Below are 27,514 nucleotides of genomic sequence, written 5' to 3'. Positions count from 1 at the left end.
TTTTCAAACGCGATATGGTACGAGACTATATCGTTTATATCGATTATTAAATTTTTTTTTTTTTTTTTTTTTTTTTTTTACGATTTTGATATAGCTTATTTTGTGACAAATTGACTTGAATGTTTTATTTGAGATTTGCACAAATGTTTTGTTATTTGCACAACTGTCAACCTCAGTGGAAAAGTCTGCCTACATTGTATTAATTGCACAGTGTATTTTAATTTAATTGTTATGCAGGAAAGGGATATTTGTTTTATTTTATTCAAGAAGCATTTTTATTCTATATATGCAGGCAGTTTATTTTTATTTCATTTGTTTTATACATTTTGATATTGTGCAGACCTCTGTTAATAAAGGAACCTGTGTGACATTTGGCACGAGGCTTTGTATTAAAACTGACTGTTTTTTTAAGGGTTTGTCTCAGAAAAAAATGAAGCTAACAGAGATGCTAACAGAGATGCTAACAGAGATGCTAAGCTATAATGCCCAGGGGGAAACCCCAATTATGGCACAGAAAAAATATCGAGATATATATCGAGTATCGCCATTCAGCTAGAAAATATCGAGATATGACTTTTGGTCCATATCGCGCAGCCCTAAATAGATATCTATTTATTTTTGTATATCATCACTAGAGATATTTTAAGTTTAACATGTTTTCTTTGATTTCTCTTGTACCCTCCAGGAAACGGTATCAGATGGTCCACTTCCATGGTCTTCCCCTAACAGTGTGTGTTTTGTGGCAGAGCAGGTCTCTCACCACCCACCCAGTAAGTGTCAGTCTTTACCTTTTCAGTGTTTACGCCGCACTGCCAAAGCTGCAGTGGCACTGATCATTTACAAACAAAAAACAAGAAATTGCCCAAAAGGCTTCCATTTATAATGTTTTTAACAAGATATCTGACAGCTTGTTTGCTTAATTTTTTGCAGTCAATTTCACTGTTGCACCACTCCATTATTTCTCTTCTTCTGTCTGTAGTTTCTGCATTCTACGCAGAGTGTTTGAACAAGAAGATCCAGTTCAACGCTCACATTTGGACTAAGTCAAAGTTTCTTGGCATGTCTATAGGTGTCCACAACATTGGTCAAGGTAAATGGGACATTTCCTCAAACACTGCAACGCAAACAGTTGTGCACAGTCTGTAATGGAGTTGTAACTAATGTCTTGTAATTATTATCCAGGTTGTGTATCATGTTTGGAGCATGATGAACATTACATTCTCACTTTCCCTAATGGATATGGCAGGTAAGAGTACACCTGTGTTGAACCCCCGTCACCTGGTCATCATTGTCTGCCTCTTTGACCTGAGCCTGTCTGTCCAGGTCTATTCTTACCGTACCGTGGGTGGAGTTGGGTGGGGAGTGCAACATCTCCTGCTCAAAGTCGGGCTACAGTGCTAACATCGTATTTCACACCAAACCTTTCTACGGCGGAAAGAAGCACAGGATCACAGCTGAAGTTTTGTAAGATGGATGTCACTACACCTTACCTTTTTATAAGTTGAGATAGTTTTCTGAGGTCTTACTAAAATGTCTGACGTGTTTTGGTCTAAATATCACAGAGATGCAGTGCAACATCTCCTTTTTTTTAAACAATGTCTTCATAACTAAGAAACTCTTTTTGTAGCAGCTAGTTTAGGGCGTGGAGTCAGACACTCAACCTGGCTCCACCTCTCTCCACTGTAGGATGTGCATCTTTTTTCATTTTCAAATTGGTACTACCCCCTTCAGAGGTGTAACAAATGCATCACGATGGGAAATTGGGTGGAGTTAAGATGATGAGGCTGGATAATCTAACTTTGATGTGATCTGTCACAGAACTCTGAGCAGCTCAATAATTGACTTATTTTTAAACTCTGGCTGACCAAAACAGTGTGTGTTTGTTTTATGTTTGATTTTTTGATTTGGAAGTCATGTCAGATGTCTTTTTATTTATATATATATATATATATATATATATATATATGATCTAAAGCACAACAAAGTAAAAAAAAATAAAAATTGTCACCTTTTAAAATTGCACCACTCAAACTTCTCCCATAATTAGAGTGCCACGTGTTCTTGTATCTTTTGCAGTGCACCGAATGACAAGAAGTCTTTCTGTTCCATTGAGGGAGAATGGAATGGAGTGATGTATGCCAAGTCGGCATCTGGGGTAAGCCTTTTATTTCTTCGTTCTTTACAATTTATATTAAAATTCAATTCAAATTAATTAATATAACTTAATAAGTGAACCAGAATGCAGTAATTTGGTACATTTGGTAAAGTAAACTTCCAATAAAAGAGTACTGTCCGTTTCCCTGCCTTACAGTATTAGAGGTAGTGTTGCTCATCTCAGAAAGAAATGTAATGATTTCTTCTTTATTTTTTTCATTGATGTCTACGCTTGATGAAAGTTGGCCTGCTAGATTTTACATACTCATTTAGACAAATGTGACTGAATACATTTATTTTGCTTAGCTCTTGTTATAGGCATTAATGTGTGTGGGTTTTATGTGTTTTTTTTGTGATTGTAGGAGAACACCATGTTCATAGACACGAAGAGGTTGGGCATCATTAAGAAGAAAGTGAGGAAGCTGGAGGACCAGCTTGATTATGAGTCCCGAAGGTGAGAAGACAACGGTTACTAATAGATTCAGTGTATTCAGAAGTAAACCTCTTTTTGACTTGACACCTCCACTCTACTAGACTATGGAGAGATGTGACGCTGAACCTGAAGCTAAGAGACATTGATGCAGCAACAGACGCCAAACACAGGTTGGAGGAGAAACAAAGAGCTGAAGCCAGAGAGAGGAAGGAGAAGGAGCAGCACTGGGAGACCAGGGTGAGGCTTTCTGCTTTTGTTTTTCACGCTTCTACAAAGATCAGACCACATACCGGCAGAAGACTTATGAATCCAGACATGTCTCTTTCCACATGAGTTGCTGTATATTCCTGTTTTATGAGTAGGAAAAAGCAATTTCAGATTAAAGAACAGGGAAACAAGTGAAAATAAATATTATAATTTACATTGTTTTGATTGAACTCAGTCTAACTTAGACTCAGCTTCAGCCAGAATCCCTGTATTCTAAACAGTTACAGAGGATAGCTGGTTCTATTTTAAAAGACAACCCTCTTAAATGTGAGTTTCAGCTGCTCCATCAGGTTGGAGGTTCAGGGTACCTGCTTGTAAAACTAAACGTTACAAAAACAGCTTTGTACCAGCAGCCATCAGTGCCATTAATAAGTGAGGGAACTGCAACATAACTTTGTATTTATGTTTTGTATTGTTTCCTTTATCTTGTTTTTATGAAAAGGCACATTTTTTTATCCTTTTTCTTGTTTTTAATAGTTTAGTGTTTTTATCTACTGATGTTTTAACTTATCTTGATTCTTATCTTGGGGCCGTCCTTCTTGTTCTTTTAGCCAAAGCACTGTTGTCACTTTATGTTATCCTGTGTATGGTGTGTATGGTTTTAGATTTGTATGAGGAGGCGCTCACTGTGAACCAAATTTACCCAAGGGTACTATAAATAAATCTATCTATTATTGTTGCATTCTGTTAAGAACCAATTTTGTAAATGTAACCTAGTAAATAGGGCTAAGAATAATATAAATGTCATCAATGTATTTGTGTTTTAAAATAAGCTCTGATACAGTAACTTGACAGTTCATTATAATAATGTGTATTTATTGTGTGTCTTGTAGCTATTCCATGAGGACGGGGAATGCTGGATCTATGATGAGCCCCTATTAAAGAGATTAGCCCCACAGAGGCACTGAGCAGACCACCCCACCCCAAAATAAACACGTATACATATGCATAAAGAAATGCACACATACAAGAGTCTTCATAAGAACTCTTTTGCAAAACCACTTGTTATCCAAGCCTTGGAATTACTGATGATTGAATATGTACACTGCTTTGCATTTGACTTTAAAACAATATGGAAATGAATGAAAGCATCTAAGATGTAACATGAATATTAGTAAAGCTCCTCTCCTTATTTGGGCAATCTTTGCTCCACCGCCACCGATACCGGCCACCTGCCAACAGGAGACTCGGCAGCACAGAGTGGAAATGCTAGAGTTGACGAGCAGCGTGTCTCCTGGCTTTGTGTAACAGGCCCACAAATGCCCTCCAACAGCTCCACAGGACAGTCCAGAGCATCACTTGTTCCCTTACATACATGATTTTTTTGTCCTGGGTGGGTGGGGCTGGGGAGCAAGAGCTCTGTGGTTGACTGTTCAGTTCAAGTGAGTCTTGAAAAATAAAACAGCGCTCTACATCTCAGGGAATCTGGTGACTGAGGAAAGAAAGCTGCTGCCCACTCCCAGAGTCTGACAGCCTTACAATGGTGGAGCGGATGAATCTTAAATGGGCGGGAGAGATGTTCTCTGCTTGCCTGCAACTAGATATAACTGATGTTTATATATAAATTATGATATGATTTTTATATATATGTGTGTGTGTAAGAAATATATATATATTACACACACACATATATATAAAATGTTTTCTTTTTTTACTTTTAATGCTTTTGTTTTGGCAATAGTGTAAAATAATTGAGGATATGACCTTGATGGCTTTACATCTTTAGGAAATTAGAAGTCATTCCATTTAGCCTTTTGATGTTTTGTTTCCATCTCAGAGTTAACTTTGCCACCTATTACAGTCACTCAAACTGTTTTGCATCTCAAGTGTTATCCAAAAGTAAAGACCTATGTAAGCCATGGCATCTAAACACACTGATCGGAAGAGATGAGATGGGTTTAAAGATGATATAGGTCTCAAATCAAAGTTTCAACACGATTTATGCCAAAAAGGTTCAGAGGGAAAGGATACGTTAATTTTCATCTGGACATAGAACAAATAGTCCTTTGATGAGGATTTATGTCACCTGAAGACATTTATGAACAAAATGATTGTTTACATGTTTTTGTGTATCTGCACAGCTGGTCCATCACGAGGACGTGAGGCTAAAGCATCGTCTGTAAAACCTACCTTTGATTCTGTACATGACCTGTCCTTGTTTAGATTTTTGTTTCGGTGGATTATGACCAACCAGAGTAGACCTTCTGAATCACTGCTGTGGCTTCAGAGAGCTGCTAAAGTCCAAACTTTGTTCAACTGATTCAAGTCTTATTGTTTCTATTTATTTATATATACATATATATGCATGTATGTATATATATGTGTATATATATGTATATATATAATCATTAAGAACCACACAAAGGGCAGTATCTACCCTGTTGTACTTGCCTTTTATTGCTTTTGGGTTTTTTTGTTAGTTTTTTTTGTTGTTTTTTATTTTTACCAATATTCATTTTCATATTCACATTAACAGCTTACAGTTTGGATCTAAATGCAATGAGATTTGGATATAGAGAGTAATAAAAAAACGTGAAAAACTGCACCTGGAAACGCTGAAGCAAGTTCAAAACTCTTGTCTGTGTGTTTAAGATTTGATTATTTTTAAATCGGCTATTCTGTACAGCTAGAGAATTGATTAGAATAGAGTAGTCCTATTGATTTATTTGATTTGGTGATGGGATCTAAAAAGATAAACATACTGCTGGTGCTGTATATGAATCCAGTGGCATACTTTTTGAAAATTTCAACTGGTTGTAGCTGTAAACTTTAATCTTCCTGTGAACACAAACAATAATGCCTTTGGAAATGAGCCAAATGGAATAAGAGTTCAAACTAAATTGATGCTTTGACCTTGTGCTTTTTTCCTCTTGTGTTCTGTCTTTGTAAAACATATTGAATAGAGGCCTTGCCATCCATTTCAGTTTGCTCAATATTTAATGATGGAGAGCAACCAAATGTTTTCTTTTTTTTTTCTTCTCATCATAGCCATTGATTGTATCAGATTCTCCTGTCAATTGATGCATAATATTAAATCTTCATGACTTTATCCACCTATGACTCAGTTATGTTTTTTTCAGGTGGCCATCCCATCAAAACCTTTATTGCTTGACACATTGTCCTCACATCTGCAATCTTTTTTTTATTATTATTCAGCATTGTAGGTTTGGTTTGTTCATTCGTCCTGAAAAGAGGTCTTAGTTTCCTTAAATCAGATTTATAGTAAATTATTTGATTAAACGTAATCTTTGAATGAATGTTCCCCCCAACCTCTTTGGCTTTTGCTATGCCGGAGATATGTATGCTATCATCATTCATATTAAGCGCTTAGTTTCAGTCATTCATATGGAGGACCAAAACTTAGATAAGCAAAAATATACGCAGAAATATATTTTTGTTTTTCCTTTTCCTTATACGTGCATTTCCGTCAATGTATATATTTTGCAATGTAAAATGGGAATGTAAAAATAAGGAATGCATGGAAAAGGAAAAGGAAAATATATACATTTCTTGACGAAAATGCACGTATAAGGAAAAGGAAAAACAAAAAATATTATATTTATGCTTTTATTTTTACTTACGTCAGTTCGTGAGTTTTGCCAGCAGGGGGCGCTCATTGGTTGAGCTCCTGGATCTCCCATCGTGCTTTGCGACAGCCTGTATAAAAAGGCCCTGCGCGCTCTCCTCGCTCTCAGTCCTCGCTCCCTGGCAAAGTAAGTGCCTCGCAGATTTTTCTCCAGGGCCCTTTCTCCCTCTCTTCCCACGTTTTAATACGTGTTAAGTGTATATGTTTCCCTCTATTTTATGGGTTCATTGTGTTGAACTTATGTTAGTTTGCTATCTAATGTGGAATAACGTTGGACAGAGTTGAAGGACTGTTAGCAGGCCTCGACCACGTGTTGTTCCTCTTAATGCTAATTTATCTAAACTGTCTCTTTTAAATGCATTGATTGGGAATACTATACAAATTACTGCAAGTTTTGGCCTTTGGTTATATGATGACTAAATGTTGGTAGGGACATCTGAGTAAAATTGAGGAAACGCCAACATTTCTGACACCATGGGAAGTGGCCATGTTGGATTAGCTGCATCCTTCATCCGCACTGAGCACTAGTGCTGTGTGCACTAGGCCCAAAACACATAGCCACATTCAGCAGAGCTAAGGGGGATTCATGTGCACTGTGTAGTCGCACACATCACCAGTCAGTTTGTGAACAAAGTGAAGCTAAAGCAGATTAGTAGTAAATGTATTCAACTAAAAATGTGTGCTTTCCTTGCTTGCTTAACACTTTTTGCTCTCCCCACCCTCTTTGCAGGACTTGGATGTCTTTAAAAATGGAAGTGGCCATGGCATGGTGAGTTATGGGCTTAAATTTAAGTTATTACATGCATGTTAAAGTAAATGCAGTACTGTGCATTTTAACGAAACACCCCCTTCTCTTTATTTAGTTTGCTGCAGCCATCAACTGTTGGCTGCTTTTTTAAATGCATTGGTTGGAAATAATATACACATTACTGCAAGTTTAGTCCTTTGGTTATATGATGACTAAATGTTGGTAGGGACATCTGAGTAAATTTGAGGAAACGCCAACATTTCTGACACCATGGGATGAAGCTGTGAAGCGGCTATGTTGGATTAGCTGCATCCTTCTAGTTAATGTATTCAACTAAAAATAGGTGCTTGCCTTGCTTAACACTTTGCTCTCCCCACCCTCTTTGCAGGACTTGACTGTTTTTAAATATCAGAATCATCTTTATTGGCCAGTTTCGAACATTGTCCAACAAGGAAATTGACTCCGGAAATATGGAAGTGGCTATGGCATGGTGAGTTATGGACTTACATTTACGTTATTACATGAATGTTAGTGATCCTTACCCGGACTACAGAAATGCAGTACTGTGCATTTTAACGAAAGACCCCCTATCTCCTTATTTATGTTGCTGCAGCCATCAAATGTTGGCTGCTTTTTTAAATGCTTGCTTGGGAATAATATACAAATCACTGCAGGTTTTGTCCTTTGGTTAAATGATGACTAAATGTTGGTAGGGACATCTGAGTAAAATTGAGGAAACGCCAACATTTCTGATACCATGGGATGAAGCTGTGAAGCAGCTATGTTGGATTAGCTGCATCCTTCTAGTTAATAAATGTATTCAACTAAAAATAGGTGCAAGTTATTACATGAATGTTAAAGTGATCCTTACCCTGACTACAGAAAGTATAGTATATAGTACTGTGCATTTTAACGAAAGACCCCCCTTCTCTTTATTTAGGTTGCTGCAGCCATCAACTCCAGGAGAGCAATCTCTGTACAGGTACGTTCTTTATATTTTAACAATGCGTGACCTTTTCAGTCAGTGATGATCCAAGTTTTAAGAGTAGTGGACAGAAGCCATTTCTGATTAACTTACTCTGAGACAATTCAAGCAATTTTTTTTAAACTTAATCTTAATGTGAGATGCTAATGGGCATGTATTTTCAGGTTTTCGAGTTATCCAGGGACTTGATGGATCATAAATATGGAGGTGAGGCTTGGTTTTTGTATTAAATAATTTCATAGGTGACTTCTGCTTGTCTGACGTGTCTCCATGGTCATAAACTGGCCGTTTGATATTTTCTGAAACACCAATAATGCTTTCTTAAGATGATGCTGGGGAAACGTGGCGTCTTTCCAAGGCATTTGCAATATTTCAGAAAAATGATGTGGAGATGACACCTCAATGAAGCATTAGTCAGCCTTTTATAGACTTGTGTGCTGCTATGATGACTATTGTTATTTGCTACTCTTGACAAAATGGATGACGATACTTAACCACAATGTTGAATTGCCTGAGGCACCAGAGTCCAAATGTATGTCATGTGTAGTTGAAGGACTCTTTAATCATTGTTTTGTATTCCTGTAGGTGCTGCCCCAATCGACTTGTTCTTAAGATCTCCATGAACAGGTAATGCACGAAAGATTGTGAATTGACCTTATGTGAACCAAACTGTCAATGATGATTTTTGTTTGAAAACATTGGGAATCTCTCTGAAAAAAGTGAAGATGACTTTCAGCTGATGCAGTACAAGTATAAATGCTTGCCTTTGTGAAAACATTTGGGATATTTAGTAATGTGTACTTGTCTTGCAGGCGATGGTGATGTTCTTGCCTTCTGGTCTTGGTCTTTTGCTCTTAAGATCTCCATGAACAGGTAATGCATGAAAGATTGTGAATTGACCTTATGTGAACCAAACTGTCAATGATGATTTTTGTTTGAAAACATTGGGAATCTCTCTGAAAAGAGTGAAGATGACTTTTAACTGATGCAGTACAAGTTTAAATTCTTGCTTTTGTGAAAACATTTGGGATATTAATGTGTACTTGTCTTGCAGGTGATCGTGATGTTCTTGCCTTCTGGTCTTGGTCTTTGGATCAGTCAAAGGTGAGTTTCTCCAAGTATGAGCACATGAGTTAAGATCAGTCTGATGCAATGATGATTGCATAGTTCAGCAGATAATAATGATGAATGAACCAATGTCTTTCGCTCCTAACTGATGCACCAGCCTCCATCACTCAGCTGCATGATTTTGATTATATATCTTTTTTTTTTTTACTTAAGGAATCTTAATTTGTGTTTCAGGAATGAGGGAAACTCCAATCCCATGGCTGAGGTGAGTTGAATGAGGATGAGATGCTTTTTAGTGCATTGGACACAATGATGATTGCATAGTTCAGCAGATAAAACAATGAAGAATATCTATTGTCTTTCGCTCCTATCTGATGTACCAGCCTCCATCACTTGGCTGCATGATTTTAATTATATTTTTTCCTAAAGGAATCTAATTTGTGTTTCAGGAATGAGGAAAACCCAATCCCAGGGGTTTGTGTTTCAGGAATGAGAACCCAGGGCTGAGGTGAGTTGAGTGAAGATGAGATGCGTTTTAGTGCATTGGACACAATGATGATTGCATAGTTCAGCAGATAAAACAATGAAGAATATCTTTTGTCTTTCGCTCCTATCTGATGTCTACACAGTTATCATTTAGCCTAAAATTGTTTTTAAATATCAGTTAAATGAATACCTTTTCTCTTTTCCCCAGACTGTGCACTGTGTTGGCTTGACTGCAGCATTGCTGGTAAGCATTATTTACTTTTTTAACACTGCAGTGAAGTTAAATCAGATGTGATGAATTTGAATCAGGTCGCTGATCCAGTTGAGGAAACCTCGTCATATTCTGATCTGATTGTTTCAGTTGATTAACTGCAGTGTTGCATTAATATACATGAACTGACTTTTTTTTGTTAACTTTAATAGATCACGTGGATTTGGCTCACACTGCAGAATCCTGCCGCAGAGAATCAACTTGGTGAGTATGAAAACTCGCCCTAGATCCGGGTTGTTTGCGGAGCTGGGTTGTCTCCTTCCTTAACAGTAGTTAATTAATTCTGGGGATGACTTGCTCCTATGGTGACCCCAGAAGTCTGACCTGTGTGATGATAACCTGGATACTGACAATAACCATGGAGTTATCTTTATTAGCTCTAGCTGACTGGGTCAGTGTACATGTACATTTTCTAAAGTTTTTGATTTTTGCCTCTGACTTTCTTTTTTCTCCACTTGTAGGTTTTCATCTCAACGTCGGAGTGGCAGTCGTATAGAAACTTAACAAAAGGTGAGGGGAGGAGGTGCTTAGTTTGACATGCTTGGGCTCAGTGATGCTTGACAAATGTCTGACCTGAAATTTTCATGTGGATACGTTTTTATAACTGAGCAGCCAAGTGATTTTGAGCTTTACAAGCCTATTGCTGACATGTAGTAATTTTTTTTTTTTTTTTTTTTTTTTTTCCTGTTTCAGGAGGAGTTTATGCTCTTTTCGGTAAGTGTTACCTAAATGATGCAGTGTGATTTTTGATGTCAAAGCTCCAGATTAAGGAGACCATTCTACCAGTGATGAAAAGATTCTGCCAAATGATCCATATGATTATAACCCTTACCGTTCCATTTTTGTCTGAGGTTGTGGTCAATGAACACACTCTTATGTTCACTATTTTACTTCTCCATTTTTAATGTAGCCTTTTTTTTCTCTTCTACAGAGCCTGGAAACCAGCGGAGCAAATTGTCTCTTCTGAAAACCGTAGAGAAGACATTTGTTCAAGTTTATGCTCTTTTAGGTAAGTGTTACCTAAATGATGCAGTGTGGTTTTTGATGTCAAAGCTCCAGATTAAGGAGACATTCTACCAGTGATGAAAAGATTCTGCCAAATGATCCATATGATTATAACCCTTACCGTTCCATTTTTGTCTGAGGTTGTGGTCAATGAACACCCTCTTATGTTCAATATTTTACTTCTCCATTTTTAATGTGGCCTTTTTTTTTTCCTTCTGCAGAGCCTGGAAACCAGCGACGCAAATTGTCTCTTCAGAAAACAACAATTCAGAAGACATTTGTTGGAAGCACTTTGTGTTGAACTCTACCTGTATGAAATAAATAAAGTTTATGTCTAATATTGATGTTGACCTGAGTACTGATTAAGGCATCATTACATGAACATTGTTTAATAAAAGTTTAAATTTGGCACAAATTATACTTGTCATTTATTATTGTGGGTGGAATTTCAGCAAGGGTGCTGTCGAGGTGTACAGTGAATTAAAACTGGTAAATGCTCAGGGGCTAGATGTAATGCATGACTACAGTGCTTAAAAGTTGAAAAACCAGTAAATCTGGCTAAAATATGCAGTCCACTAGTTAATAAACGAGTGGTAACCTGCGGTTCTTTGAGAATCTGCATTTACTATGAACATGGACTTTGTAATAAACTGACTGGGGGGTTAAAGTCGTTGCGTGTCAGTGAGTGTTCGCGTCATGTCACCCGTTACACGTGATTGGCTGGCTCCAGGAGGGCGGAGCTAAACGGCAACCATCGCTTTCATGGGCGCCGCTCACCGCCGGGACGCGGGGGTGGAGATACCGAGCCCACATTAAGCGGGCCGCCAGTAAACCGGTTTCAAATGCACTGGAGAGGCGGACCAGGTCCTGGTGTCCAGTCCAGCTGCGGATCCCCGTCTCGCTCCCAGATGTTTGTCCGCTGGATGCTGCCCGTGATCTGCGCCTTGTCCGCAGAGGCCCACTTCTTCCACTTCGATAGCATTAGCAACATATCCACTTATTATTTTAATTATATCTACTGTAACATATGGGAGGGGGAGTGTCAGCCGCACCAAGACGATGCCTCGCAGCAAGGTAAGAAAATAGTCATGCCACTGTAATATCAAAGGCTACCGTGTGAATATCAGCTATGCATTTTACAGTATTGTGGCTAATGATCCCTTTACCTAGTGTCACCGTGCTGCTGGCCTACAGATTTATGCTTTTATAATGTATCCCCCCTATTTGTTTGTGACCAGTTCCTACCATAGACATGTGGACAGCTTTCCCTCAGGAATACATCAGCCTGCTGAACCAGTGGTACTGCAGCCTGGGCCAGTGCTGCGAGTCTGGAGACTGCAGGATAACCAACAATATCACAGGTACTCTCCTCCAGCTCTGTCTCATTCTGATGCCTGAAGCCTGATTTATGGTTCCGCGTTTAATCGACGCAGAACCTACGGCGTAGGGTACGCGGCGACGCGCACCGTGAGGTGTGCGTCACCGCGTACCCTACGCCGTAGGTTCTGCGTCGACATAACGCCCGGTGGCGTCAATTCAGTGGAAGCTAAGGTATGGCAAGGTTACGAGTCTCAGAACTAAACTACAGTATCAATCAACACGTACAGCAAATATTCATCACAGAAGTCTGTTATGTAGCTTATCTTTGTCGTCAAGAAAATTGGAACTTTTTCAAATGCAGTCTTGCTCACTGCAAAAACTCAAAATCTTACCAGGAATATTTGTCTTATTTCTAGTTAAAATGTCTCATTTTTAGTCAGAAAATCTCATTACACTTAAAACAACATTCATCACCAGAAAAATAACTTATTTGACCATTTTCGCCTGTTTCAAGTACATTTTCACTTGAAATAAGTAGAAAAATCTGCCAGTGGGATAAGATTTATCTTCTCATTACAAGCAAAAAAATCTTTTTTCTACTTATTTTAAGTGAAAATCTACTTGAAACAGGTGAAAAATGTTGGTTTTGAGTCTTGTCTTAAATGTAATGAGATTTTTTTTTACTAAAAATTTGACATTTTAACTAGAAATAAGACAAATATTCTTAAGATTTTCAGTTTTTGCAGTCTATAATTAGTGAAATCGATCATGTTGTTCTGATTTGCATGTGTAGTTATTCTATATGTATTAAGTAATAGAATAATCAATACACATAGACACAGAGTAATTCCATAAATGTATTTAAAAAAACAAACATTTACATTTTCCCTTGAAGACAAGGTGTGGCTGCTGCCATACCTTGCCATACCCAATTGACGCCCCTGCCTACGCCGTAGGCTCTGCGTTGGTGTAACGCAGAACCATAAATCAACCTTAAATCACAGGGAAAGAGCTCACTGCCCCTGCTAGACTGGAAAGGGGGACAATACTGTTGATTCCATCTCAAATCATATTTCCCACTACTCTGATTGTTCCTGATCTAACCCACTTCATGCACATGGTTCAGTTTAGGTTGACACTTAAAAAGGCTGCCCTCATGCATGGCAGAGACCAGCATAATGTTACTTTTCATTGCAGAGCATGTCATACGTGTAGAAGTAAGATTTTCCAACTTTCAGAGGGATGATTGGACTTTGCACATTTATACTCTGTAAATCTAGTTTTATTGTTACTGTACTTTAGATTCACAGTTTCCAATATGAATGATCGAACACACAGCAGATGCCTAGTGATGATTTCTGCAACAATGCAACAATTAAGATATGTTTAGATATTCATGTGGATATTTATGTAGTATATATTATATATTGAGAGGGATAGTTATAATTATGTAATATATGTTATATATTAGGTATGTAGCATATATATATATATATATATATATATATATATATATATATATATATACATTCATAGGGATATTTATATAGATTTATATAATATTTGTATTTTCTATATTTTGATAGAATATTTATGTAATTATATTTTCTATATACTTGTATGGATAATTATGTAGTAATAGGCATATTTACGTAGTATTTATATAGACTATATTTATATGGATATTGTGTAGATATAATAACAATAATGTAAATTCATAGTTATAAAGGGGTAGGGACTAGGGAAAAAGTATATACTACTTCCCACTTCTTTTTTCGAACATATGTGAATATGAAGATGTTACTGTTTATTTTATTTTTTTAATATACATGTTCGAAATAAAAATTAATTCATTCATTCACAATAAAGTATTAAAGTTTGTTTTGTTTTTTAACTACAGAAAGGGCTCTGTATAATACAATAATATGCATTAATACAATTATATAAGTATATCATGTCTTGATATACTTGTCATTGTTCAGGTCTGGCAAAGGATCTCCAAACCAAGCTCCATGGGCAGCATTTGGTTCAGTCTGTAGTTCTCAAAGCCATCCAAGGTTTTATTAACAATCCGGAGTCCAACAAGCCTCTCACGCTCTCCTTCCACGGCTGGTCCGGCACCGGCAAGAACTTTGTGGCCCGGATCATTGCTGATAACCTGTACCGGGACGGGGTGAAGAGTGAGTGTGTACGTCTGTTCATCGCCCCGTTCCACTTTCCACATGCCAGACTGGTGGACACGTACAAGGTGAGGCATAGTTGGCCCGCTTGGCACAGTACGGGATGTTATGTCAGAAAAATCGTGGACGTGCTCTTGCGACAGCATTCTTGCTTAGTCAGATGTTTAATCTGCATTTTGAAATTCAGTACATGAATGATAACGGTCACAATTTGGACAGATGCTTTAAATCAAATATTTACGCTGCAGCACAAGAACCGATATTCACAGATTTTTGGAGCCGGGCCAATTAGGCTACAGGTCCCAGACAGCGTGCACACAATCCTTACATCAGATTTCAAATTAGTATTGATTTACACAGATTTAGAGATTTCTGAGGTTAACCTTTAAACTGATAGTTAATCTGGATAGGCGATAAATGTAGGACTTCTTTAGCTTTGATGTGGTCTTATAGAAATAGTTTAAAATGACAAAAATATCAAATAAAAAGAAAATCACCTAGTAGTGGGAAAATGAGACTTTCTACATTAAGTAAATACATGCTGATAATGGCTGGGCCAACAATAATAGAGTGCAAATATGCACAATTTTTGGCCAACAAATCACCTTTTGCATTTATTTATTTGAATTGTTTAAAAAAAAAAGACCTATGAGTTGATTACTTACTTTGACCATGTATGATTCGCATCAGATGTTTGATCAAAGAAAATCTATTTGACTTCCTTTTCCTTTGCAATCTTTTTTAGTGATTTTTTTTTTAATTTTTTTTCCCCCTCACTTCATAACTTTGGGCTTCTTCAATTCAGAGCCAGCTGAGAGAGGCCATCCGAGACATGGTGCTGCGCTGCCCTCAGACTCTGTTCATCTTTGATGAAGCTGAAAAGCTCCACCCGGGCCTCATCGATGCTATCAAACCCTACATGGACCACTATGATAATGTAGATGGAGTCAGCTACCGCAGAGCCATCTTTCTTTTTCTCAGGTTAGTTCATCATTTCATGCATATTCTATCAGTAGAGCACAAACTCCCTGCTATAGTGACTAATGTGTTTCAGCTGTGCAACAAGTAAACTGTTGCAGCAAGGAGTTTAAAAAGTTAAAATGTAATTCTTATGAAACATTAAGATTTAACTTTGGGCCCGTGGAAAAAAGTAATCTGGTCAGATGAGTCCAGATTTGACTGTATTGACTGAGAAGAGCGTTTAGAGTTTAGACATGACCTGTGGGTGTCACTATGATGCAACCATCACTCATTGAGCCTTGTGTGCAAGCCTGTGGGCCACAGTTGTGTTGGGGGAGTTTCTTTAGTTGGTCAGGTCGAGCTTCAGCAATGTTACGTGCCCAGAAAATAACGTCTACTGAATATACTGAGATATCAGGTTTTTCTTTCAATACATTTTTTTCATTTTCCCTGATGACATAATTCAGTCCATTCCTTAGCCCCATCAACTTGGACGGAAATAAATGCTGTGACATTACACGTTCATATTGAAACAATGCCACAGCAAATATATTCCATAATGGAAGTTGGTGGTGGTCTAATAGAAATAATGGAGTGGGTTGTTGTATGAACACAACTACTAATTTAAAAGTTTTCCCACAGCCATCACAACCTAAACTGAGACGTTGCGAAGCCATGGGCTGCATGTGTCCAAATTCTTTAAATTACATATGTTGAGTGAAAGGTTGGATTTTTGTATATGTTTTGAACAATATTTGATAGCAAAGGCAATAAAGTTGACTTGTGCTTCTTTTTGTTCTCAGTGTTAAAAACACAATAATGCTTGAAGGCCGTGTGGTAAACTGGTTTAGCTACTTCTGTGATGTGACAGGCTCCTCTGTAAAACTCAATGAACCCTGCAGACTTTCAGAAACACATTTCTTCCATTTCTGCAGTAATATTGGCGGTGCAGCCATCAACGATGTGGCACTGGACTTCTGGCACTCTGGACAGAATAGAGAGGACATTGGCATGGAAGACCTGGAACATCGGCTACGAGCTGAAACTATGGAGTCTCCAGGTACGCAGCAACAACAGGTTTCAGGATCAAGGCTCTGTCTCTTCATTCTGAGCAAAACGTGAACTTTTTCTTTTCTGTGTGTCTCAGGTGGGTTTGCTCGGAGCGAGCTGATGTCAGGTCACCTGATTGACTTCTTTGTGCCATTTCTGCCCCTGGAGTACCGCCACATCAAGCTCTGTGCACAGGACGCCTATGCAGCACGGGGTCTAGAGGCAGATGAAGCAACACTGGACGAGGTGGCTAAGGCAATGCTGTATGTACCCAAAGAGGAAAGACTCTTCTCTGCCCAAGGATGCAAGTCCATACCACAGAGGATCAACTTCTTTCTCCCGTAGAAGGAGAGACAGACAGTAAAGGAGCAACCTGGATGAGGTGTGAGATCCCTTTACTGGCCCATATGCATACAGAGCCACAAGGAAGTCGTATCTTCTTTGCTTTGCTCTGTGCATTCCCCCTCTTCTCCCACAGATACAGCGTGTGTCTGACCAGGTCCCTCAGTGAAGACCAGGCACCAGGACAGATCCTGTGTGAGAGGGGAGAGCAGCATGATGTCCTGCAGAGATCACGGACACACAGATATCGTGAGATATGGCTGCTCTCCTTCACCGGCCTGGTTTGCAATCTCACCCTGTCAGGACGTGGAGAAGACAGTGTTTGGGCAGTGTTTGGTCAGTGTTTGTTGTAGAACGATACTCATATTATTATTTGTTTTGTCACACTATTTATGCAAGTTCGCCTTTTAAGAAAGAAAAAAAGTATGGGTGTTGCTGCTATATGTTATAAGTTCTTATGTCATGTGTTTTGTATTCGTAGACATTGTGCTCCTATTAGCACTAGATATTTATTTATGTCATTTGGGCCACAGCTGAACACTTCTACTGTGCCAGGTTATATTTGTAGAATGGTTCGAATGCACACTTGTTGGTTATTTAATCTATTAACTGGTTATGACGAAAGAACACTTGCGATGGGATGAGACCAACTGTGACGTCCGTCAGATACTGATTGTTACAAGCACAGCAATATGTTATATGACATTATTACACAAGCACTCAGTGTCATTTGGTGGGCCTGCTCTTACCTTCAGAGTCCACCTTCGATTTTAGTATTGAATTGGACTGGGTAAACCAGCCAAAATCAACAGGGAAGACGTTGTTACATGATGTTACGGGAGAAACGTGAGAAACGATATGTAAAAAAAAAAAAAGCAAATCATCTGTTTTAATTTTTTTTTATAATGTTTTATTTCTTTTCAATGTAAATACTTTGAGACGTTTATGTGAATTCCTCTGTCATAGGGAGTTTTATTTTAAGTTTGGTCACTGCTTCATCTCTTAACCACTCATTCACAAGGATTCAGGTCTGCTGTATGGATTTTGTTCATGAGGCGAAGGACAGCATCTCAGTTAACATCACAGAATGAAAGTAATGAAAGCAAATATTGTTTGAATAAATAAAAGATAATCAGCAAACCAAAGACAATGTTTACTTTATTGTAATTTTTGTGATCTTCACTCATAGGGTTGCCAACTGTCCCTTGAAAAACTGAATCGTCCTGTATTTATAAACTAAAGTACGCGTCCCGTATTGAGCTGAAAAGGGACGAACTTTGTCCCATTTTACTGTGAGAGTCAAAAAATAGTCATAAAATGCCAATGGAAAATGGCATTGAGCTGTTGAGTTCACAAGTTATTTTTTTCTGTTTTACTACAACTGTAGCCTACAGTCATGGCCTTTGAGGCACAAATATGTTCACAAGTTTTCTACAGACTTTGTGTTTGCACTTTTGTTATTGTACTAAAAATGTACACTATTACAGAATGGATGTTCTGCTTTCTTTCTATTGTTTTATATCAATGTATACAATTTTAAGTTAGGCAGGACAGGTTTCTGTTTAAGAAAGATACTTATTTTATTCCGTTCATTTTGTTATTTTGTATTGAAGTGAATTGCTGGATAATTTGTTTTCCATGTGTTCATGGCATTCAAAAATATGCATCTTAATACAATTCAGGTTCGAGTCAAATAGTTAAAAAATCGTTTCACTCACAAAAAAAGGGGCTAAAAAAATTCACCACGCCAGGAAAGGTGAAGGTAATCGGGTTGGCCGCCCCTGCCGATGAGGTGTCCCTTATTTATTTTACAGGGAGTTGCCAACCCTAATCACTCACCATTCAGCTGACGAGAGAATGGACTTCATGATGAACTGTGGAACCTCTAGTGTCCTGCAGTCCAGCTTGTACAAACACTAATATTGTCATGTTTGAAAGACGCATTTTTATAACCATGCAATAGATTATTGAGGGCTTAAAGTGTGCTCTAACTATGGAGTCCAGTATGACATTGTGTTTAACCCTAAGAAGAGTGTTATTCTGATTGTTAAAGCTAAGAGGATCAGAAACAAAAGTTTCCCCCATTCTTACTGTCTGACCGCCCCTTAGATGTTAAGAGAGTACGGTATTTGGATCACATCATAAATGAGGATCTATGTGATGATGATGACATCCAGCTCTTTGCTCAGGCCAATATGCTTACCCGTAGATTCCATATGTGCACAGCTGATGTTAAAGTAAATCTATTCAGAGCCTATTGTACACCTCTTTACACAGCTCACCTTTGGTGTAATTATACCACCACCAAGCTAAAGAAGTTGCAGGTAGCATATAATGATGCGTTCAGGATCCTGCTTAAGCTTCCAAGATGGACAAGTGCAAGCACTTTATTTGTTAATTATGTCCCCACCTTCCATGCTCTGCTGAGGAATTTTATGTTTAAATTTATGTGTCGACTCCATGAGTCAGAAAATTGTCTAATAACTGTACTCACTAACATCAAATGGAGTGATACAAGGTACACATCTGGAAACATTGGAACAGATGTTTGCATGTATTTTAATGTGTGACCGGTAATTTTTATGTATTTTATATGGAACCTTTTGGGTCTGTGATAAAGTATTCATTCATTCATTATTTTATAAGAATAGAATAGAATAGAAAGCCTTTATTATTTCATTCATTCTCTAAAAACATAAAACAGTGGTTACTAGACAATCAAACATGCTGTCATAATCTGGTATAGGGCTCAGTTTATTATTTTTATACCTGTTTGTGTTTATGTGCTTTTATGTGAGCTAATGTGTTTGTGTGCTATAATTCTTTTATGTTGTCTGTCATTAGTCGGAGTGTCATGGTTTTACTAATTGTTTGTACTCTGTGTTTTAAGGTTTTAGTGTGTGTTTTTATCAACCTGCCAGGGACTGCAGATGTAAATTAGCCTGTATGGCTAAATCTGGCACATTTACATGATGAACTCATGTCAATCAATGTGCGTTGTCCCTTTTAAATAAATAAATAAAAAAAATAAATAAAAAAAAAATTATACTGGTAGAATGAAATTAGGCAGCAGCTCTGTAAAAGTGCACACATGCAAAGACAATGTAAACAAGTACTGTAAACAACAAAACGAAAAACAGGAAACATAAATATATATATACACTATAAAAAAGAGTGAATGGGAGGATAAAAATGTACATGAATGGGTGGAAGAATATTGCACTTGAAAGGATGGAAGAATATTGCACATAGATAGGTAAGGAATATTGGAACATTATGGATAGAAAATATTGCACAGTATGAGGTAGTTTATTGGTTGAGAAAGTTCACGGCTTTGGCAAGGCAAGGCAAGGCAAATTTATTTATATAGCACAATTCAACACAAGGTAATTCAAAGTGCTTTACATTGACATTAAAAGCGGCAAGACATAATAACAAATAGGTAAGAATAAGAAAAGAAGTAAAATAATAAAAAGCACAAGCTGTTAAAAAAAAAAAAAACATTAAAAGCGGCAAGACATAATAACAAATAGGTAAGAATAAGAAAAGAAGTAAAACAATAAAAAGCACAAGCTGTTAAAAAAAAAAAAAAAAGAAGAAGCAGGGGTATTGTAAACGTCAACCGACACGTCAGTATTTGCTCAAGTGCTAAATAGAAGAGCTCCACCACAACAATACTAATACCATCTTTGTATGTCCACCCAGTGTTTTTTTTTCTAACTCTATCCACAATTCTTTCTTGGGCGTGTATCAAGCAAACGCGTGGTCTTCTCTGATTGGCTGAGTGGATTCCTTTCCCGATTTCCTGTTCTCTGATTGGCTGACTGCTGCAACACTTCCTGCTTGAGGTTTGCAGCGGGCAGCCAATCAGCGCCAGACATCTGTGCCGAGCCGAGAGGAGCCGAGCTGCCGCCTCAGCGACACTTCTGAATCATGACTGTATGAAGACGCGGCTCCAGCACCGCCAATTCACCTTCAAAACAGGCGCACATACGCGTTTATTTATTGTTGTAGGTCGTTAATTTTTCCTCTGGACATAGTGCTTTTAGCTGGTCACAATGACGGCGCTGTCGCTGCTCTTGATGGCCGTGTCGGCCGCATCTGTGCTGGCTGAGTCCGCCGAGCATTTCCGAGAGCAATTTGAGGATGCTGGTGAGGGGATTTTAATCGTCATTGTTTTTCCTCTTCTTTGTTGATTTTTCATATGTTATGGTGTTGAATAAGTCCACAAAAGGGCGAAATTATGTATTACTGTCTTGTGATGTTAGATTGTTGGCATGAAATCAAGGTTTTTACCTTAACATCTGGACTGCACCATCTGCTCACCCCTCAGCTTAACATCCATCTCCAGTCTAAAGGCTGATTTATGGTTCCGCGTTACACCGACGCAGACTGTACAGTGCGCGTCGCCGCGTACCCTTCGCCGTAGGCTCTGCGTCGATTTAGGGCTAAAATTCATCTTCATGCTTTCCCACCTTGTCTGACTCCCCTTCCCCCAACTGCACACCTCTCCCCTAGTCACTCACTGTTACCCTCCCTTACCCTAAAGCCCTCTGATTAACATTTTTTTTTAATTAAAAAAATTAATAAATCCAGAGGAGTGACTATGCACTCGGTGCACCTGCACTGATGCGCCATCAAAGGTGGATTTGCAGGTTTAAATCTTGCCACAGTGACTGCTGTGCAGCTGAACCATGAACTTGTCTTTGCAGACGCCTGGATGAGTCGCTGGGTGGAATCCAAGCACAAGTCGGACTATGGCAAGTTTGTCCTGACTGCAGGGAAGTTTTATGGAGATGAAGAGAAAGACAAAGGTGAGTAGGGGAGATTTCACTTCTATCAGTCAGGGTCCAGAGTTGCGTACAAATGCTTGCCAGGGCCATAGAAATAATTGTAGGCTATGTTGTTGATTTTTAGATTTGAATCCCTGAAAAGGATCAGTGATACCCTGTGTACAGAGCAGTACACATATGTTTCCCTATAGGACATCATCACAGCAATCTGTGTCTATGAACAATTTCAAAGTCTCAAGTCCACGTTTTATTTATTTTTTAGTTATTCCTTTTATTTGATAGGGACAATGTAGTAGACATATTTACAACAAATGAATCTGATGTGCTGCATATAGAGACATAGTTACAGCAAATTTTCAGCTCCTGTCCCTAGTTGGGCTTTTAATTTATAGATAAAATCACGATACCATGAAATTTAAAATAAAGTTAGCCTATACAGAAAAGCCATAGAATTCAATATACAATTAACCTTAAAAAAAAACTAATAGATTTACAAAAATCTGGAAAAATAAACATGGTTATATCTTTCACTCACTGCAACGTGCAATTATGTAAATATCCATCTGTAAATATCCGTCAGTTATCTTTTTTATATACTAGTATTTCTTATTATTTATCTTTCTTCTTATTATTATTATTATTATTATTATTATTATTGTATACCAGTTTACTGTTTATAGTGTGTTATTATTATTACTGTGTTATTACTTTTACTTTTTCTATTGATGCGTCTTGTTTTTTCACTATCCCCTTTGCTGCTGTAAACTGCAAATTTCCCCTCTGTGGGACTATTAAAGGTTTATCTTATCTTATCTTATCTTATGGTTAAACTAAAGATGCATTTCTGATGTAGTAATACTCTTCTTACCACAGGTCTACAGACGAGCCAGGATGCCCGTTTCTACGCTTTGTCAACCCGTTTTGATAAATTTAGCAACAAGGGCAAATCTTTAGTCATCCAGTTCACTGTGAAACACGAGCAGAGCATTGACTGTGGTGGAGGCTATATCAAACTGTTTCCCTCTGAACTCAATCAGGAGGAGATGCACGGGGACTCTGTCTACAACATCATGTTTGGTAAGTGAATAGTTTCACGGAGGACCAACGGACGTTAAATCTTTTGTGTGCATATTATTGATAGAAGTGGTGGAGTCAAGTAGGAGTCTGTAAATGTCGATGTCAGAAACTGTTGTTGGCATCTTTCCTCAGATTATGCTTCATCACTGTTTTGGAACATTTAATTCTAACAGGTTTTTATGTACACAAATCATTGTCATCTTGCCATATTCAGGTCCTGATATTTGTGGCCCTGGCACAAAGAAAGTACACGTGATCTTCAATTACAAAGGCAAAAACCATTTGATTAACAAGGACGTTAGATGCAAGGTGAGATCTCAAAACATTGTTGCCTTATTTAATTAGGACATTACATAAGCTGATTTAACACTTTATTATTCTGAAATCAAACCATCTAAACAAATGGAGAGAAATATTTTGCAGCTTAGACACAAACATCATGTGGATATGTTGCATGTTTTAGTTGCACTTTTCAAACCGTCTGTCAACATCCGCTGTCCTCCCTGCAGGATGACGAGTACACCCATTTATACACACTGATCGTCAACCCTGACAACACTTACGAGGTCAAGATCGACAATAAGAAGGTCGAATCTGGTAATCTGGAGGACGACTGGGACTTTTTGCCACCCAAAAAAGTTAAGGATCCCGAAGCTAAAAAGCCAGAGGACTGGGATGACAGGGAGAAAGTTCCCGACCCTGAAGATAAGAAACCAGAGGTGGGCCTACTTTCGTTTTTTTTTTTTTTTCTCAACACATGTCATTTAACAGACAGTATTCAAGTCATTTGCAAAAAAAGCCTTTTATGTATATGAAACATGTTTAATATGAGTGTGGAGTCATGTTTATACTTTTTTTTTTTTTTTTGTGTAGGACTGGGACAAGCCTGAGAACATCCCAGATCCTGATGCCAAAAAGCCTGATGACTGGGATGATGAGATGGATGGAGAGTGGGAACCACCGATGATCAACAACCCTGATTACAAGGTACACAATGGCACTTCATACAGTAGGTAAGATAGGGTTGTTGTGCATTACACCCTTCTGTTAAAAAGAATGGGGGGGGAATTATATATACTTCCCATAGCAGAACAACATGTATTCATTTATAAATTTTTATATATTATTTATATATATATATATATATATATATATATATATATATATATACATACATACACACACACACACACACACATACATTTTTTTTTTGTCCAACAGCTTGCACAGTATAATTATTTCAGATTTACTTTTAACTGTTTGTTCCTTTTACCCTTCTTATGTTACTGTCATTAATTGCGTTTCTGTTTTCTGTTCACCCTTTTGTAGGGGGAGTGGAAGCCCAGTGAGATCGATAACCCTGCGTACAAGGGGAAGTGGATCCACCCTGAGATTGACAACCCGGAGTACACAGCTGACCCCGAGATCTACAAATACGAAAGCATTGGTGTGATTGGACTGGACTTGTGGCAGGTAAGAAGACGCTGTGTTTTTAGTTTAATCAACAACAATAATGTAGTACAATAATTGCATTCATCAAGGAACATTGTGACTAATTCCTAAATGCAGCTAATGCAAAAATGTTGTCTCGTGTGTCTCTCTGTATTAGACTTTTGAAATGTATTGCTGTTTAACTGTGTGCAGGTCAAGTCGGGTACTATCTTTGACAACTTCCTAATCACCAGTGATCCAAACCTGGCAGAGGAAGTTGGCAACGACACTTGGGGCAAAACTAAGGTGCTCTTACCTCCCGGTTCTACTTTAAGTGAAGTCGTCTTGACAATCACTACAAGTATCAACAATATAACTTATTACTGTTTAATTACTGATATTTTTTGTTTGGTAGGATGCCGAGAGAAAAATGAAGGAAAGCCAAGAGGAAGAAGAGAGGAAGAAACGAGAAGAGGAGGACAAGCAGAAGAGAGAAGAGGAAAAGGAAGAAGATGAGGAGGAAAAGGAGGAGGAGGAGGAAGAAGAAGATGAAGAGGGGGAGGAGCCTGAGGAGGAGGAGGACGAGGAAGAAGAAGAAGAGGAAGGCACAGACTCTAAATCTAAGGACGAGTTATAATCTCAGGAACTACTCAAACTGTGTCTGTGGGCTGTTGGGACCAGACTGGGGACTGAAATGATCAACCCTCATGACTAACACCCCGCAGGGATGGGCTGGCTGTGACAGGCTTTTTGTTTTTATTTTTTAGTGTTTACAAAACAAGGGGGTAGGTGAAGAAGGGTAATTAATGTTCATTTTCATGAACCATCACTGTTGTTTATTATAATGGAAAGTGAAATAATGGAAGTTATTGATATGTTGAAATTAATGTCAAGACCCGTGATTATAAAACTGCTAATTGTATTTAACAAAAAATACAAAAGTTGCCCTTTGTGTTTTACAGAATTTTTTTTCAAATGACATTGTAGTGACATGATTATGGGTGGTTCCATGAAATTACTTTGTTTACCTCATCTGTTTTGTTTGTCTGATTTTGTCTGGGGTTTGTGTGTGTGTGTTTGTGTTTCACAGGATGTCTGGAAGGACGGGATAGAATTGGAGGTAATTGTGCTCTTATTTAAACTCTTACTCAAACAAGGGTTACTGTGAACTAGAGTTCATCAGGACTACCAGTTAATTTTACAACCTGCTCAGAAGAAGCATCTGACACTGGGTGTTAATATGAGGTGTCTTAAGATATAGTTCCCTGCATAGTTTTGTATTGAGGTGAAAACACTTTCTCACTCCACTGCACATACTAGTCTTACTAGTCTTGTGTGTTTAAGATCAGCTGTGTTCAGATGTGTATTAAGGAAACTCCAGTAGCAGAAAATGTAATGATCATTTGGTACATGTCACTTTAGTTTTTCCTCATTGTTGGTGTATAAAAACAGTTTTCTTTTTTTTTTTTTTATTTCAATATTTCTGCACTGCTGTACTCTTAAAGTTGAAGCTCATACATAAATGTTACTTTTGTAAAAGACATTTTGTACTAATTGAAGGAAATGAGGTTGGGCAATTTTCATGTTGCTATGTTTAAACAAAACAAAACATAAAAGCCAGAAATGTGCTTTGTCCAATAAAAGCAACCAGAACAAATCAACTAGATATCCCTTTGTGTATTATGATTATTATTTTAAGTCTCATAATAAATCTGATTTGTGAAGTTATATATTGATTATTTGATTGTTTAAAGCTGGACAGTCAACTAAGAGATCTTTGTAAAGGTGTTAGCATTTATGTGACTATTTTACTCATCTTGGGTTACTTTTTAGTTGTATAGTATAGTATGAGGTCAAGTTAGATTTAGCATAAAACTCTTACTATGGAGCCATGTTGTTGTCAATAGAGTAGAAAGTTGTTTGCTACTCTGAAATGTGCAAAAATCTAAAAATGTTTGGATGGGATCATATGTACGTTGCTCTGAAATCTCTATGCTGGGTTTTGAACTGGGAACTCAAAAGAAAAGATAACCCCTTTTTTCTTTAATCTGGAGGATATGACATCTATGATGCCCTAAAAGATGTAAAAATGTTGATACAGCAGAGGAGAAAATTATGTTATTTAAGTTTTGTGTTTGTATCATAGAGTTTTAACTTGAATCTGTTGATACACCAACATACTGTTTTCATTGACCAAGAATTCAGAAACATTCCTGAACCCATGGAGAAATTTCCACCACATACGAGTATCTGTTCTCAATCTACTGCAGACTGAAGGCCCCAAAAAAGCAAAGCTTTCTCCCTTGTGTACAGACAGATTCTTTGGGGAAGAAAAGAAATATTATGCACATTGATTAAGACATTCTTAAATTATTCAGTTCTTTTGGAACTTTTTTTAGCCACAATCTTGACGTAATTTAAAGGGGAAATAAAATCTGAGTATTAAAATTTCCCTAAGTATACAACTGTGGTAAATCTTATATATTCACCATACAGTGATATTCACTTCTTGATTGTGTATGTTCATTTTTATTAGTTTAGAGATGGAGTTTATTTTAGTTTATCACAATCCCCTAAACTTTACTCAGAAAAAGAAAAATACTACTATACACACACACACACACATACTTCATGTACATTTTTTTTTCCTACAGACTCATTACTCCGGCACTTTAGAAGCAACTTTTTTCCTTTAATATTATTTTCTCTTTTGTATTGCACCAATCACCACAACAAATTCCTTGTGTGTGTTAAACTACTTGGCAAAAAACTTATTTCTGATTCTGAAAAACAAAATGTACATGGGGTGACCTGGGATGTCCATATATATATATATATATATATATATATATATATATATATATATATATATATATACATACATACATACATACATACATACATACATACACACACACTATATATATGTGTGTGTATGTGTACTTAGTGCATAGTATAATAAAATGATAAAAATCCAACAAATTAAAACTAGATGTGGATCATAAATTAAGAAAGTCAAATAAACACATGGCATGGGAATTGCGTGTTTTTAAATCTGTTGTGGCAGCAACATCCCATGCCCTACGGAATACGGAGTATTAGGGCCAGGCAGGAAAAAATAAAAATATTTTAGAGGAAAATTCTTTTTTCATTGTGCACTTCAAGAAAAAAGTCAAAATGTCGAGATTAATGTTGAAGTACAATTTCGAGAAAAAAGTCGAAATGTTGAGATTAAAGGAGCATGAGGCAGGATTTATGAAAAATATGCGTATACGTTTTAAGTTTTTTAGTAATAATGTCAGATGAAGCGTTCCAAACCAAAAAGAATGAGCCCTCTAGCGTATCTCTCCGTTGCCTT

At 37.5% G+C, this 27,514-nt stretch overlaps 3 protein-coding genes and 11 non-coding genes across 17 annotated transcripts in view; all 14 read left to right on the top strand.

Moving 5' to 3' along the window:
• The window catches only part of osbpl9 (oxysterol binding protein-like 9), a 39,148-nt gene extending 33,245 nt beyond the window's left edge, over nucleotides 1–5,903 (top strand). For all 4 annotated transcript variants that reach the window (XM_061738248.1, XM_061738247.1, XM_061738250.1 and 1 more), the window contains 8 exons: nucleotides 686–770; nucleotides 980–1,090; nucleotides 1,183–1,246; nucleotides 1,324–1,464; nucleotides 2,077–2,155; nucleotides 2,517–2,608; nucleotides 2,689–2,824; nucleotides 3,688–5,903. In XM_061738248.1, coding sequence (XP_061594232.1) covers nucleotides 686–770; nucleotides 980–1,090; nucleotides 1,183–1,246; nucleotides 1,324–1,464; nucleotides 2,077–2,155; nucleotides 2,517–2,608; nucleotides 2,689–2,824; nucleotides 3,688–3,762 — 783 coding nt within the window. In that variant the 3' untranslated portion in view covers nucleotides 3,763–5,903. The remainder of the gene's footprint in view (nucleotides 1–685; nucleotides 771–979; nucleotides 1,091–1,182; nucleotides 1,247–1,323; nucleotides 1,465–2,076; nucleotides 2,156–2,516; nucleotides 2,609–2,688; nucleotides 2,825–3,687) is intronic.
• A 935-nt stretch (nucleotides 5,904–6,838) lies between these two features.
• On the top strand, nucleotides 6,839–6,919 carry LOC133458869 (small nucleolar RNA SNORD74). Its single transcript, XR_009783986.1, has one exon. It is a non-coding gene; the product is annotated as a small nucleolar RNA SNORD74 (small nucleolar RNA).
• A 463-nt stretch (nucleotides 6,920–7,382) lies between these two features.
• Nucleotides 7,383–7,463, top strand: LOC133458868 (small nucleolar RNA SNORD74). The gene has a single exon (XR_009783985.1). It is a non-coding gene; the product is annotated as a small nucleolar RNA SNORD74 (small nucleolar RNA).
• A 406-nt stretch (nucleotides 7,464–7,869) lies between these two features.
• On the top strand, nucleotides 7,870–7,950 carry LOC133458871 (small nucleolar RNA SNORD74). Its single transcript, XR_009783988.1, has one exon. It is a non-coding gene; the product is annotated as a small nucleolar RNA SNORD74 (small nucleolar RNA).
• An 890-nt stretch (nucleotides 7,951–8,840) lies between these two features.
• LOC133458858 (small nucleolar RNA SNORD79) lies at nucleotides 8,841–8,920 on the top strand. The gene has a single exon (XR_009783975.1). It is a non-coding gene; the product is annotated as a small nucleolar RNA SNORD79 (small nucleolar RNA).
• A 166-nt stretch (nucleotides 8,921–9,086) lies between these two features.
• On the top strand, nucleotides 9,087–9,166 carry LOC133458857 (small nucleolar RNA SNORD79). The gene has a single exon (XR_009783974.1). It is a non-coding gene; the product is annotated as a small nucleolar RNA SNORD79 (small nucleolar RNA).
• A 151-nt stretch (nucleotides 9,167–9,317) lies between these two features.
• On the top strand, nucleotides 9,318–9,398 carry LOC133458875 (small nucleolar RNA snR60/Z15/Z230/Z193/J17). Its single transcript, XR_009783991.1, has one exon. It is a non-coding gene; the product is annotated as a small nucleolar RNA snR60/Z15/Z230/Z193/J17 (small nucleolar RNA).
• A 142-nt stretch (nucleotides 9,399–9,540) lies between these two features.
• On the top strand, nucleotides 9,541–9,624 carry LOC133458873 (small nucleolar RNA snR60/Z15/Z230/Z193/J17). Its single transcript, XR_009783990.1, has one exon. It is a non-coding gene; the product is annotated as a small nucleolar RNA snR60/Z15/Z230/Z193/J17 (small nucleolar RNA).
• A 159-nt stretch (nucleotides 9,625–9,783) lies between these two features.
• Nucleotides 9,784–9,867, top strand: LOC133458872 (small nucleolar RNA snR60/Z15/Z230/Z193/J17). Its single transcript, XR_009783989.1, has one exon. It is a non-coding gene; the product is annotated as a small nucleolar RNA snR60/Z15/Z230/Z193/J17 (small nucleolar RNA).
• A 672-nt stretch (nucleotides 9,868–10,539) lies between these two features.
• On the top strand, nucleotides 10,540–10,610 carry LOC133458878 (small nucleolar RNA SNORD78). The gene has a single exon (XR_009783994.1). It is a non-coding gene; the product is annotated as a small nucleolar RNA SNORD78 (small nucleolar RNA).
• A 168-nt stretch (nucleotides 10,611–10,778) lies between these two features.
• On the top strand, nucleotides 10,779–10,852 carry LOC133458867 (small nucleolar RNA SNORD47). Its single transcript, XR_009783984.1, has one exon. It is a non-coding gene; the product is annotated as a small nucleolar RNA SNORD47 (small nucleolar RNA).
• A 220-nt stretch (nucleotides 10,853–11,072) lies between these two features.
• On the top strand, nucleotides 11,073–11,146 carry LOC133458866 (small nucleolar RNA SNORD47). Its single transcript, XR_009783983.1, has one exon. It is a non-coding gene; the product is annotated as a small nucleolar RNA SNORD47 (small nucleolar RNA).
• A 579-nt stretch (nucleotides 11,147–11,725) lies between these two features.
• tor3a (torsin family 3, member A) lies at nucleotides 11,726–18,308 on the top strand. Its single transcript, XM_061738246.1, has 6 exons — nucleotides 11,726–12,077; nucleotides 12,242–12,364; nucleotides 14,306–14,571; nucleotides 15,309–15,484; nucleotides 16,399–16,523; nucleotides 16,611–18,308. The coding sequence occupies exons 1-6, from the start codon at nucleotides 11,846–11,848 to the stop codon at nucleotides 16,856–16,858; spliced, it is 1,170 nt and encodes a 389-aa protein (XP_061594230.1). The 5' UTR covers nucleotides 11,726–11,845; the 3' UTR covers nucleotides 16,859–18,308.
• A 2,434-nt stretch (nucleotides 18,309–20,742) lies between these two features.
• On the top strand, nucleotides 20,743–25,822 carry calr (calreticulin). Its single transcript, XM_061738241.1, has 9 exons — nucleotides 20,743–21,007; nucleotides 21,568–21,669; nucleotides 22,522–22,725; nucleotides 22,940–23,034; nucleotides 23,235–23,444; nucleotides 23,599–23,712; nucleotides 24,055–24,198; nucleotides 24,370–24,462; nucleotides 24,572–25,822. The coding sequence occupies exons 1-9, from the start codon at nucleotides 20,914–20,916 to the stop codon at nucleotides 24,791–24,793; spliced, it is 1,278 nt and encodes a 425-aa protein (XP_061594225.1). The 5' UTR covers nucleotides 20,743–20,913; the 3' UTR covers nucleotides 24,794–25,822.
• Nucleotides 25,823–27,514: the final 1,692 nt, after the last annotated feature.

This window comes from Cololabis saira, chromosome 13 (assembly GCF_033807715.1).
Source record: "Cololabis saira isolate AMF1-May2022 chromosome 13, fColSai1.1, whole genome shotgun sequence".
Classification (NCBI taxonomy): Eukaryota; Metazoa; Chordata; class Actinopteri; order Beloniformes; family Belonidae; genus Cololabis; species Cololabis saira.
This window is presented reverse-complemented; position numbering and strand designations above follow the sequence as displayed.

What these genes read in the sequence shown, in the direction of transcription:
- tor3a (XM_061738246.1), top strand. Translation starts at nt 11,846, where the DNA reads ATGCACTGGAGAGGCGGACCAGGTCCTGGTGTCCAGTCCAGCTGCGGA. An exon ending in GACTGGTGGACACGTACAAG is followed by an intron (nt 14,572 to 15,308) that starts GTGAGGCATAGT and finishes TCTTCAATTCAG; the next exon opens with AGCCAGCTGAGAGAGGCCAT. An exon ending in TGAAACTATGGAGTCTCCAG is followed by an intron (nt 16,524 to 16,610) that starts GTACGCAGCAAC and finishes TGTGTGTCTCAG; the next exon opens with GTGGGTTTGCTCGGAGCGAG.
- calr (XM_061738241.1), top strand. Translation starts at nt 20,914, where the DNA reads ATGACGGCGCTGTCGCTGCTCTTGATGGCCGTGTCGGCCGCATCTGTG. An exon ending in ACAAGGACGTTAGATGCAAG is followed by an intron (nt 23,035 to 23,234) that starts GTGAGATCTCAA and finishes TCCTCCCTGCAG; the next exon opens with GATGACGAGTACACCCATTT. An exon ending in TTGGACTGGACTTGTGGCAG is followed by an intron (nt 24,199 to 24,369) that starts GTAAGAAGACGC and finishes AACTGTGTGCAG; the next exon opens with GTCAAGTCGGGTACTATCTT.